Raw genomic sequence first — 13,886 nt, 5'->3', positions numbered from 1 at the left:
AAAACAGTGTATATCTGATTGCTACAAAGAGTCTATCCTGTCAGTCTTACGATTTCTATTTTAATGTTAATGCTGGTCATTTGTGTCTAAACTCCAAAGTGGGGGAAGGTATAGTGTGGCGTGTCCAAGCCTCTGCTTTTCATAATGGCCTGCACTAGTTTTTCAGGTTTCTTTGGGATTCCCTTTGGCCAAGAGGTGGATACATTCAGTCTGCTGGAGGGCTTTGGATTTTAATTTTTTAGTTTATATTCCCCATTTTTTGGGTCAAGGTATGCAGAGGCAGTATCCATAGCTAAGCTTTTATTTTGTCCAGGGTGGTGTGGCTATGTGCCCCCAGTCCATCATGCCTCTCAGTGGGACCCATATTGCCAGGGGACTTAGAGTCAAAAGACTTACAGCCAATTAAATGTTTTAGACCAGATGGGAGTGGAGGTGAGCAGGCACTCGTTAACCTTTAAAACCCCTTTTAGGCAACATAAGGGCCAAAAACCAAAAGTCAAAAAATAAGGCAATAAAGTTGACTTATCTATAAATTAGCTGCATTGAGATACTGTAATCCTGACTTGTAGCAGTTAGCTATAAAAAACACAACCATTTTGTTCATCTGTTTAGGCATCTGTGTTTCTGTCCTTGATTTGGAGGGTCTTAATGAATTTATCCCTCAAAATCTGGCCCTTACAATTATATGCTTCTGAAATAGTCCCTGGGCCTGGAGGGATTTAATAATTTCAAATTCTGGAGGTAAAACAAGATGTAAAGTATTAGCGATGTTTCAAATAAAAAGGTCAGAAGCCCTGCCTAGCTCTGACAATTGCAGGAAAGGAAGCTTATAGGTAGCTGAACATTTAAATTATGTAATATCAAGTCACAGAATAAATTATTTTAGATAGAAGCCAAATTATTAAGTGAATCTTAATGTTTTTTGAATATAGGTGTGTCCCTGTGTCTCAAGAAAGTAGTTTACTGTGATTATTGTCTTTGCCCAGTAAACTACTTTCTAAAGTAGTTTTTCTAAAGATCTAAAGATGGGCTTTGGTTAACTTAGATTTGCTGTCAGATGCAGGCAGAACTCAGTGCCTTCTTTAGATGAGTTATGTGTACCCAGAGTTAAAACCCTGTAACTCCATAGCACAAAGGTTAGCTAATAGCATCTGATAAGGACCTTTTTAAGGGGCTGGTGACACTGGAGTCCATGCAAAAAGATTCAATAACCTTGCATTGATTAACTTTTATAGCTTTGATAATCCCCAGCATTAAGCCAAAGACTTAATTTAGGTTTCAGTTTTGAAGATGTTTCTCAAAAATGTAAAGGGCTCAAAAACATTTGATTGAAACAGATTCACAGGTAATTGAAAACCAATAGTTACTCATTTAACCAAAGTGATAATTGAAGGACTTAAAGGCAATACAGAAGAATAAATGCAGGTAACAACTTTCAGCCTTTTAGGTCTTAGTTTTTCCAAGCAAATAAAAATTAAATAAAGGCAACATATGAATTATCAAAATAATTAGATTTTTAATTGCTTAAAGCCAATTAAATGTTTTAGGTCAGATGGGAAAAATAAAATTTTGTTTCTTAAACCAGTTACTAGAAAGACAAAGAAAAACCTGCAGTTTGACTTGTTCTCCTCATAGAAAGCCTATTTAGACAACCTGGAAGTTAAACCTGGTGAAAAATGTACTTGAATTTAATCAGACACCGGAAAAATGTGTTCACGGTTCTGAGTATAGCAGAGGAATACATAGGTCTTAGAAACTTAGTAAGAAGTTTCTTGATTACATTGAAAAATTTAAGCCTATCAAGAAAAACCAAAAGTACAGAATAAAATTATACTGGAGGAAAATATTGCTTTTCTAGACCTTCAAGATAAAACATTTTAGCATCATGCCACAACAATAGAACCAGAGGAAAAATATTACAGTAACTAATTTAAAAGGTGAAGGAGAGAGCTATCATCTCAGACCTTTTCATGGTGAGAAGTAGCTGAAAGCAGTGAGACAGCAATAGTTGAACTTCTGAGATACTATTCTTACACGTTTTTAAAAGAAACATTACAAAATTTAAAAAATCTCTTGTAATTTTATTAAGAGAAAAGTAATACCTTAAGAAAACCTTGTCTTAGGGGATCAATCTTAGAAAGACTATTAAAAATAATTTCCTTTTAATTATAGCCAACTTAATATATAAAATATCTTTTATAGTTTTCCTTTTACAAACCGTATCATAACTTGCACATACCATTTATTACATGCTTGGACTTTCTGACTTGTCCTAAAAATTTTCTGTTTTCTGAATAATGAGCCATTTTATTTAGGACAAGAATTCACTGTTTTTTCACATGTAAAATTATTTGCTTTTCTTTATAACCTTTTTATTATAAACATATTTTTATATACACAACTTTATATCTCTCTGCTACTCACTGATTCTTTTTCACCTTCTTTTATAACTTTTAAATAACCTTAGAATTATTTAAATTATTCTTTTTAAAAAAGTGAGAACACAACTTACAGAATTATATATTAGAATTCTTATTCTTAGTAACCTTAAATTTTAGTGAAAACTTAGGAAGCAAGAAATCCTGAAGTATTTATCAGGTGTTAGCATTTTTTGGATGAAACCATTCTACAATTTTAGAAATATGCTTTCCCATATTATCTTAATTGGAAATGTTCCAGAAATACAATTATTATTTATTGGATTGGAGCATCTATTATTTAATTCAAAATATTTTTAAGATTTTAAATTATACCAAAAGTCCACTTAGAAGCAGTTGTCTCATTTACATGTATTCACTTTTTTCATTTTTAATAGTTTATCTAGATTACTTTTGAAAACTGAGGTATTACCCAAAACTAATCATTATTTAAAGTTATTTCCCTATTAACCATTTTTAAAGTCTGAACATTAAATGGTGAATACCTAAGAAACTTAAAGTTAAATGCATTTGCTGATGACTCAGAAGATTTAGCTGTTTCATTGAACTAACAATCTTAAATTAGTCCTACTTGTCAAAAAAAATACAGAAAGATTATTCTGTTTTTGGCTGAATTTAGTCTTAGAACCTTTGTGTCAACTCTTGACACCTTAGTATGCAAACTGATACAAATATAAAACCACTTAGTTAATAAACTCAGGCAAAAATGTATGCAGAAAATTCTGAAGACATTTCTATTTTGGTAATTTTAAAACCAGTTTTATTTATTAAAGATTCACATGATCTTGAAAACCATTTGGACTTAATTTTTGAGTACTCATTTACTTATAAGCCAATTCGGTAGCATGTTAGAGATGGCACAGAACATAATATATGAATATTACATAAATATATCTAAACATGTATACCTACATGCACAAAGAAAGATCCAATAGCTTTTACCTTGGAACTCTAGCCATGAGACAGCATCACAAACTCACAGACCTACAAAAGATAGCTGGCTGCAAGTTCTTTTTCTGACAAAATTGGAACCTGTTCCCATGCTTAAACTCTGTTTGCCCTAATAGGTAATCCAAGGAAATCTGTGAACCAAAATTTTGGGTAAAGCAGTCTCTATGGCATTTTTTTCAAACCCCTTTTACTCTTTTTTTCTTTTTGTTCAACTTTCCCATGTTTACATTTTAGTTAGACCATAAATGAGTCTTAGCACCAGCAGCTTAGTAACAGCAGATTTAAAGCAGGCAGAAAAGAGGAAGATAGAGAGCTTTAGAAGACTGCACTTAACTCTATAGCTTCAGGTTAACTAAATTTGAGCTCTAAATTTTTCTTGCTGTAATTTACCCATCAGTTTAAAATGTACACAAAAAAGGGCCATATGTCATCAGCTGGAGTCCCAAAGAGGAAGACAAAATCAGGGGCCAGGGTGTTGAAAACTGTTTTTCCTCTTCAGTACTCCTTTCCTGGTTTGAACAGGAAAAGAGAAAAAGAAAGGAATGGAGAGTAGAAAGGCAGTCAGGTTTTACATGCAGGAAGGGAGGCTTATGCGCCTTCCAGTCATTGCACAGTACCCCTACCTCTCTTGTTTATCTCCTCTTAGGCAGAGCCTCAGCATCCCAGACCTGCAGGGTGTGGGATGAATCCCTCCCATTTCCTTAAGTCACCAGTCAAGGTAAACTGTTTCTAGCCAGAGGGAACTAAGGGCGGTTTTGGCTGAGAAGAGTAAGGCTGTAGATGGCTTCTGAGGTAATCAGGATGATGAAGATGGAAAAAGGGGAAAGAGAGAGAGATCAGGGTGCACAAAGATCTCATACATGGACAAACAAGTGGTGTGCCTCCAAACAAATCCCTGGTTAAGGGGCTGTGTAGACTCCAAACTCCCTCATTTCAGTTTCAAATGGCTCTCCCTGGCAACTGAGTGAGAACTGAGCAAAGTCCCAAGGGTGCAGTGCAAATACAAATACCAATGCAAAAAATGCTCATGTGGTGTTACTGGCAGCCAAGTCTAAATAAAGCAGAGCCCCAGCGACACCCCAAAAGAGGCAGAGGGTGGTGGAGTACACCCTGACTAATGCAACTAGTTCTAAAGTTTGGTAACCTCTCCAGAGGTCAATTTCTTTGCACCAGTGAAGCATTGAAGGTAGCAGGCACCACAGCAGGAAGAAAAGAGAGGATCCATAAGACGGATTCTTGGCAGCTGCTGAGAAATTTCCTAATATCCTAGCCATGGGTCAGCTAGCCACCAGGAACTAGTATTCACAGGAGGCCCTATGCCCCATCTGATAGAACCCAGATTGACATGCTCAGACCCCACAGCATACAGCACTCACCATACCGGACGCTAAAATTGTAACTGGCAATTGTAAGCACTGATTACATAGTTCAATTAACAAGAACTAGGTCTGGTAGAGCGAAAGTGATTTCATTGACCAAAACTAGTAATGGAGAAGTGGCCAGGTTCCCATCCAAAATAACCATGTCCACTGTCTAGGTCAGGTTTTATAGGCAGGAAGAGGAAAGGGAAAAGGAAGGGGGCTTACAAAGGGAAACTTGATATGGAAGGCATGCAGGAGTTGTGCTGGTTGTAAAGTCTGCGTGGCTTTGTTTTGGTGGCTATGTTGGATATTTTGTGTTGTCCCATATTGATGTTGAGGTTAATAAAGTCACTTTCTAACAGACCTTGCTTTTATTAATTGGACTCTGCAAGTGGCGCACAGCTGGATTGCAGCTGGTTACAACTGTGTACTAATAGGTGTATCTATCATCTATCTGTTTATTTTTTTTTGAGATGCAGTCTCACTATGTTGCACAGGCTGTAGTGACACAATCTCAGCTCACAGCAACCTCTGCCTCCTGGGTTCAAGCGATTTTCCCTCAGCCTCCTGAGTAGGTGGGATTGCAGGTACCTGCCACTATGTCCGGCTAATTTTTGTATTTTTTAGTGGAGGTTGGGTTTCACTTCATTGGCCAGGCTGGACTCGAACTCCTGACCTCAAGTGATCCGCCCACCTCAGCCTCACAAAGTGTTGAAATTACAGGCGTGAGCCACTGTGCCTGACTGGCTTGTCTATATTTGATAATCTAAATTTGATGATTGACTTAAAAGTCAATAATACTTTAAAATAAAATGGGGTCAAAATTTATAAACTCTACTCAGATGTGCCAAAAATAAATTGCATTTTTAATTTTTTTAAATCATTCTCATCTTGCTCTGAAGCGTCCATTCCCATGGTAGAAAAGGAGAATCCAGGACAAAAGGAGACTTTAGGTAGCAAGTTATAAAGATGACTCCATAAAGTTGGGCTCTACTTTATTTTTTGGACAAAAGTTTAGAAGTCTTTCAGGGCTTCTCCTTTCTTCTTGTTCCTTTCTAAAACTTTTGGGTTAATGACTTTCAGTTTTAGTATGGGAAGGTGTTCAAGCCCAGCCCCTTTCTTTGGTAGACCACATTTGCATAGAGATGAGGGTATAAGGGGGACCTGTGTCAGGGCTGAAGAGGTTGGTAGTGGTATGTGCTGATACTCATTCTCCTTAACTCCTCCACCAACTGTTACGTAGCAGCAATTTTTTCAGACATGTAAAGGGCATTTAGAGTTGAAAAAGAAGCCATCTTTTTGCTCTCTACAAAGCCTGACTTTAAAGACTTGAAAAAGTTAGCTTTGGGCTTTGAATCTTAACAAAGACCTTTTAATTCTAAGCTGTATTCTTCCTTTTCCCCAGACATAATAAAAATGCTTTGACTTTAATAGCCAAAGGGATTTAGTGAAAGAAAACAGCTTAAGGTTAAGAGAAAATGCCTGAGAAGATAGCTAAATGCATATGTTCCTTCGGCTTAGCAGTTAAGAGGATATGATTTCAAAGGCAGACAAAACTGGATTTAATTATAATTTAATTAATAATAAGTTTCCTTATTTATTAGCTGTGTCCTCTTATGAATGTTATTTGACATCTTTGAGCCTTGGTTTCCTCATCTTTGTAAAATAGGTAACTAAGTTTCTAAAATGAGGATTAAATTAGTTAATGTATGTAAAGCATTGTATGCTTTACACATAACAGACATATAAGTGATAGTTATAAAGTAGACTTTAGAATTGCTTTCAAAGGAAAAAAGTGAACATGACGTTGGTTAGAAGATTAGTACTGTTTTGGATATTTTATATACATATATACATTTATATAAGAATAAGAAAATATATATTTCAAGTTTCCTTGGAACTTGAAATATTCATATATATTTATGGATATATATATGTGAGATATATATGAAATACATGAATATTATATATATATGGGTATTTCAAGTTCCACAGAAAGAAACATGGTCCTGTTATTCCCTCTAATTGAATTTATTGTAAGGATGCACAAGGAAGTAAAAGAAAAAAGGAGGTGGAAAGTAAGGAGGAACAGGAATCACAGTAGCTGTGATAAGGTTAGCTGTGTGGCAGCCTGAGTGTGGGTCTGATTCTTGCGATCCGAAAAATCTTACTAACAGAAATACAGACTTGATAATTATTTCCTTCCAGCTGATCTGTACTGCCAATAAAGGCAAGTATAGTAATAGAGTAAGGTTAAGATCTTCATGTTATTTTAATGAATAAATGACAGGTGGTGAGTGATCTTGATTTTTTTCCCTGTTTTTACTAAGGTAGTGAATGGAAAACCCGTTATGAGACACAACTTGAATTAAATGATCAACTAGAAAAGCAAATTGTTTCTCTCAAGGAGAAAATAGAAAAAATCCATGGAAACTCTTCAGGTACAAAACCAATCATATGTATGTTTTATAAGTTGAGTTAAAACTGATAAAATATTAAGTGCTCATATTTGATTTATTGTAGATAGACTATCTTCTATTCGTGTCTATGAACAAATGCCAGTGGTGAGTAACAATATGGTTAAACATAAAGAATAATTAAAGGAAATTGTGTCTTATTTTTTCCAGACATATTTCAAACAGAAGTTTGAAGACTAGGGCAAGGTCCAAATAAAATATTTTTAGGCCACCTGTTTGAAGTAACAAGAAATAATTTTTAAGTAGCTATAGGTAGGGCACTAAGTTGCCAGCTATAGTCACAGGCGTTCGGAGGAGCAGAGCATGTATGGACATTGCTTTTTGAATCACTGCCAACTTCAGTGAAAGATATAGACAACTATTGTGTTTTTACTAATAATGACTCAAGGAGAAATAAGGGTTTTTGCACACTTGTTATTTTCAATCCAAACATGCCCCTATTTCCATATCTTGAAAATCAGGAATTTTTTAATTTGAAAAATTGTTTGTTTCCCGCCTCCCACCCCCCACTCATAGAGTTGTATCGCCCTCTTGTGGCATTTAAAAATTACTGCTAGGGCTGTGTTAAGCTTAGTGCCTTTTCTTTTTTTTTTTTTTTGAGACGGAGTTTCGCTCTTGTTGCCCAGGCTGGAGTGCAAAGGCGCGATCTCGGCTCACCGCAACCTCCACCTCCTGGGTTCAGGCAATTCTCCTGCCTCAGCCTCCTAAGTAGCTGGGATTACAGGCACACGCCACTATGCCCAGCTAATTTTTTGTATTTTTAGTAGAGACAGGGTATCACCATGTTGACCAGGATGGTCTCGATCTCTTGACCTCGTGATCCACCTGCCTCGGCCTCCCAAAGTGCTGGGATTACAGGCTTGAGCCACCGCGCCTGGCTCTTAATGCCTTTTCTTAATTGTAGGTAGAATTTTATTACCACCTACTGGATATAAAATATTTTATCTACCTGCTTCTTGATAACTGAGGCTGAGTCCTAACTCAAGAGAGTAGCAACAAGTGCTGGTATGACTTGATCAAACATCTTAAGGCATATCTAAGGATATCATATCTAATTGATTTTTCTAACTACTGCCTGAGACTCTGGAACATATTCATTCTGGCAAAAATACATTTATTTTCCCTAATGTATTTGTGCTATTTTTGAAGAAAATGTGGTTCTCTAAGAGGTTTAATAATTTAGATCAAGAGATAAATAATTATATTTCTTTGCAGTAAAGGACTGAAGAAATGTTAGCACAATGAAGAGTAAGACCACAGACCCAGCAGAAAGGAAAGAGAATGAATGTTCAGTATAAATAGAAGCAGTTCTGTTTCTGTTCTCTGGACAGGTGCTTTCATGAGTATTTGATACTCATGAATCCAACAGGGGTGTGTGTCTAAGCAGCAGAGATTAGAAATCTAGCCAAGGAGTCAGAGATAGAAGTGTCCAAATGTTGAGCAAAAAATATTGGGATCCAAAAATCCTATATCCAGTCAAGAGACCTTCTTAGCTAAGGACACAAGATATACTAAGTCTTATTCTTTGATATAAAGAATAATATTTGTGAAATTCAGACATATAATTGTGTAATGTAGACATATTTTCAGGGTCCTAATAGATTGAGTTAGGGAAAAGGGCTTAAATTAGTTGCTTTTGTGGGGTAGCGTATGAACTCAAACAGCATCTGTAAATTTCCTGATTCTTTATTCTTGTACATTGTTTAGTGTTTAGGAGTAATCTGTACAGACTTACTTATGAAATTGATGTGTTAGTTTGAATACTAATTTTGAGTAATTCAAACTGCAGATTTGCTTGTGGGTAGCAAAAGGATTGGCACTCGTTGCTGACTAGAATATGTGTAATATTTTACACATATTCTAGTCAGCAAAATTTGACAAAAATATATAAAATGTTATTTTTAAACTAGATTATTAAAGTGGACTTGATTTTAATATAATTTTATCTCTTTTTTATTGTGGCAAATATACATAATGTAAAATTTACTGTTTAGCTTTTTTTTTTTTTTTTTTTGAGAGAGGGTCTCACTCTGTCATCAAGGCTGGAGTATAGTGGTCCAATCTTGGCTCACTACAACCTTCTTCTGCTGACCTCAAGCAGTCCTCCCACCTGAATAGCTGGGACTACAGGCTCACACCACCATGCCTGGCTAATTATTGTAATTTTAGTAGAGACGAAGTTTCACCATGTGTCCCAAGCTGGTCTCAAACTCCTGAACTCAAGCAAACCACCTGCCTCGCCTCCCAAAGTGCTGGGATTATAGGTGTGAGCCACAACACTCAGCCTGTTTCAGCCATTTTCAAATGTAAAGTTCACTGTGATTTTAATATTTTGGAAAAAATTATTCACATAAGTGAGAGTCAAGCTTTAGTCTTTGTTCTGATATTAGATTGGTGCCTCCAACCTTTTTTTTCTTGAGGTTCACTTTTCTCCTCAGAAAACGAGATAGATTATATTATCTTCTAAGTGTCTTTCAGTAGGGTAATTTATTAAAATTTTATTTTAGCATGATATATCAATTAAGGGTTGCATTTAGCAGAATATAAGTGAAAGGTTTAAACAAGTAAAGCTTTTTTTCCTCATGTAACAGAAAGTATTAGAGGTTTGCAGTCCAGAGGTGGTGCAGTGGCTCTGTAATACCTTGAGGAATCCAGGCTTCCCCTGAGTTTCTACTCTGCCATCCGTTTGTTGGTGGCTTTTGTCCTCATGTTTAAAGATGGCTGCATCATCTTCTCACCTGCTTCACATGCTCATTCAAAAAAAGAAGTAGGTGAAGGCAAAATGGCAAAGGTGAAGGCAAGTCACGTCTAATCCCCTTCAAAGAGCTTTCTAACATGCACCCAGTTACACCCCTTAACATTTCATTGGGGGTTAGAACTGTATCATATGGCCACTTTCATGTGCATGAGAGGCTGGGAAATGTAGTGTTTTACTGAATATTATATGAAGAAGAGAAGAGTGGATTGTGGGCATGCAGTTGGCTGTATCTGCCACACAGAAGGTTATTTAAAATGAAGGCATTTCATTTTAAAGTAATATATATTCAGTTGATATTATTTGGAAAATAAAATGCAAAGAAAAAGAATAGCATTAAATCAAACATATTCACTGTTGACAGTTCTGTTTTTAGTAGTTTTTATATGTATACATATTGATTAAAAAGAACAATCAAGTAAGTCAGCCAACAAACAAACAAAGTGAAAAAGGATTGCAGCTAGTTTTTGTTGTTGTTTAAAATATCATTATAGCCTTACTGTATGGACAATTTTGAATCCTAATCAGGATAATTAAGTCAATTATTTCTTATGTTCTCTTCATGTGGATTTTTCAAGGCTATATTATGTTCCATTGTATTGGAATGCTAATGTTCAATTACTTTTCCCTATAATGGGGTAGTTTAGGTTGTTTCTGGTTTTTATTTTGAGTTAAACAGAACCCACAGAGTATATTATGGCAAACAACTTCATATTTTAGTATTAATAAATCTTCAGATCTGTGTCCCTTTTTGACTTTAAATGTCTTCATGAAAACAGTTTACAGAGTTTAGATCCCTTTTGTTCTCCTCTCTGTATTCTTTTTGCTTCCTCTTCATAGGCAAGGACTACCATGAATTTGGTATATGTTTGTTTATTTTTCAATATCTTTCTATACATTGTATGTATAAAAAGCATCATAGGCCAGGCATGGTGGCTCATGCCTGTAATCCTAGCACTTTGGGAGGCCGAGGTGGGTGGATCACCTGAGGTCAGGAGTTTGAGACCAGCTTGACCAACATGGAGAAACCCTGTCTCTACTAAAAATACAAAATTAGCTGGGCGTAGTGATGTATGCTTGTAATTACAGCTACTCAGGAGGCTGAGGCAGGAGAATCACTTGATCCCAGGAGACAGAGGTTGTGGTGAGCCGAGATTGTGCCATTGCACTCTAGCCTGTGTGACAGAGCAAGACTCTGTCTCAAAAAAAAAATTATTGTACTGTACATGTCATTCTTTTACTCATTATTTAATTTCATTCATATTAATAAAAATTTAGTAAATTTTATCAGTTATATAGTATTTCATTATACATATATATCCTTAGAATATTTATTAGCTTATTTATATACATCAAGAGTATTTCAAAATCTCACTATGACAAGCATTGCCACAGTGAATATCCTTACATGCGTCTTTCAGTGTAAAGTATTCCTCTAGGCTTGGTAAACTTTTCTGTAGATGGATAATAGTAAATATTTTCAGCGTTTCAACCTTATGATCTCTGATCTCTGCTGTAGCCATTCAACCCTGCTGCTGTAGTGTAAAGGAAGCCATAGACAATACCTAATTGGTGGGCTGTATTCTAAAAAATACTGGTTTACAAAATCAGTCAGAGGCTGAAATTGATGTTTAGGCTATAGTTTCTCAAGCCCTCCTTTAAGGCAGTGACTCTTAAACTTTGGAAGGTTGCAAAATCACCTAGGGAACTTCATAAAAATACAAAGGCCAAGTCCTATCCTTCAACCTACTTGATACCTCTGTGTTTTTATTAACTCTTCAGGTAATTCTGATATACACCAAAGTTTGAGAACCACTGCTTCAAGTATACATGTTCTTAGAAGTGGAATTTTAAAATCATAAGATAGGTACATTTTCAAATTATTATAAAGTATTTCTGGGTCAATCTGTCTAAAGATACCCCAGATCTACAGTTAGTTCAGTATGTCTGGAATAAATAAGAGGGGCGATGAGTGATGAAGATGGAAATATATGCAGAGACTAAATAATAAAGGGTCTGATATTCATGTTAGGGAGTGCTCTCCACTCCCCCCACCCCACCCCCTGACAGGCCCCAGTGTGTGTTGTTTCCCTCCCTGTGTCCATGTGTTCTCAATGTTCAGGCCTCACTTATAAGTGAGAACATGTAGTGTTTGGTTTGCTGAGGATAATGGCTTTCAGCTCCATCCATGTCCCTGCAAAGGACATGATCTTGTTGCTTTTTGTGCCTGCATATTATTTCATGGTGTTTATGTACTACATTTTCTTTATCCAGTCTACTATTGATGGGCATTTTGGTTGATTCCATGTCTTTGCTATTGTGAATAGTGCTGCTTAATGTATACTTTTGTATACATTATATATGTATACTAATGTTTATTAAAAATATACATTCTGAGGCTTTCTCCAGCAATTCTCTTTTGATAGGTCTAGAGTAAGGCCTGGACATTGGTATTTTTTGGCAGGCATCTCAATAGGCTCTCTTACAGAGCACAATTTGAGATCAGCAGATGTAGGGGATCTGTATCCCTCAGAGAAAGATGTGCAATACGGCCTTGCTTGTGATAAGTTACTGTAATGTCTTAATCAGCAAGCCCACCATATCCCTGCAGTCAACTGTATTGCAAAGTGAAAGTGTCCTGTTCCTTGACTCATTCAGAGTCATAAAAGATGACCCCTATTTTTCTCTTTCTCTAATTTTCCTATCCATACTCTCCCCCTTGTCCTCTACTACACCCAGGCAACTTGAATCTTTTAGGGAAATCTCTCACCAGTGCATATGCTTTGTCAGTCAGATGGATGTTGTTCCTAAAGCTAACAAGACTAGCTGGTGGTGAAAAGAATGGGCGAAAAGGTGTAGAAACAGAAACGCTGTTAGGGAAGATATTTAATCTCATCTTCAAACATTCTCTGGAAGACTCTTGCTCAATTTGTAGAAACCCAATTCACAGGAAGCCAATTTGCTGAAATCCAAATCCTTAAATAAGTTCTAATGAATATATAATTTTATTTAGTAGCATTTTAAGAAATGCTTGTTGAAAACCCAAACTTAGGAAATTATTTAGCATTTAGTATCATTATTGAAAATATATTTTGAAAAAGAATATATTTCAGGTTATAAGTTCACATATACGGATTATTTTCCTTAAAGCAAGTTTTTGCTGCTGTTGTTGTTGTTTGTTTTGTTCTGTTTTTGAGATGGAGTCTCGCTCTGTCACCCAGGCTAGAGGGCAGTGGCGCAATCTCTCTGCTCACTGTACCTCCACCTCCTGGGTTCAAGTGATTCTTCTGCCTCAGCCTCCTGAGTAACTGGCATTACAGGCTCATGCCACCACACCCAGCTAATTTTTGTTTTCTTAGTAGAGACAAGGTTTCACCACGTTGGTTAGACTGGTCTCAAACTCTTGATCTCATGATCTTCCCACCTTGGTCTCCCAAAGTACCAGGATTACAGGCATGAGCCACCATCCCCAGCCAGTAAGTTTTTAGTAAATTTGGAATCCTAGGTAGATTGGTCTCCCTGCAACTTAATCTTTTAATGAGTTGACTTTTTGAAATATGAATCTTTGGCTGTTTGTCTATCTTCCCTTCTGACATATGTTTCAGCTTGCCATATGACAAACAGGAGAAGAACATATTACAAAAGCAGAGAAGCCTGAAGGAAGAGCTGGTTTTAAGTCTTAGTTCTTTTAAACCATTGGGCCATTGTTTTTATCACACACCCGGCACTTCAGAGAAACAAGACTCTCTCCTTTGTTATTCTCTGTTGTGGTCCATGCCGTGTCCCACTCTCTGACTTCCAGTCTTATTACCCATTGACCTTCTCTATCTTTCCTTCATCCTGATGCCCCACACCATTCTCCTGACTGCGATACTAATTTATTTCCTTTATTATGTTTCAGATT

At 36.3% G+C, this 13,886-nt stretch overlaps 1 protein-coding gene across 6 annotated transcripts in view; it reads left to right on the top strand.

Moving 5' to 3' along the window:
* The window catches only part of CCDC169 (coiled-coil domain containing 169), a 72,106-nt gene that overhangs the window by 6,638 nt on the left and 51,582 nt on the right, over window positions 1-13,886 (top strand). For 4 of the 6 annotated variants that reach the window (XR_004743772.3, XR_004743773.3, XM_035302479.3 and 1 more), the window contains 2 exons: window positions 7,081-7,191; window positions 7,274-7,314. Coding sequence is in view for 4 of the 6 variants with exons in the window: in XM_008998129.5 (XP_008996377.2) it covers window positions 7,081-7,191; window positions 7,274-7,314 (152 nt within the window). In the remaining 2 variants the exon portion in view is untranslated. The remainder of the gene's footprint in view (window positions 1-7,080; window positions 7,192-7,273; window positions 7,315-13,886) is intronic. The other 2 variants (XM_035302476.3, XM_078375589.1) reach the window with 1 other exon arrangement.

The sequence above is a fragment of the Callithrix jacchus genome, chromosome 5, assembly GCF_049354715.1.
Source record: "Callithrix jacchus isolate 240 chromosome 5, calJac240_pri, whole genome shotgun sequence".
Taxonomy (NCBI): Eukaryota; Metazoa; Chordata; class Mammalia; order Primates; family Cebidae; genus Callithrix; species Callithrix jacchus.
Note: the sequence above shows the minus strand (reverse complement) of the source record. Positions and strands in the feature narration are given on the sequence as shown.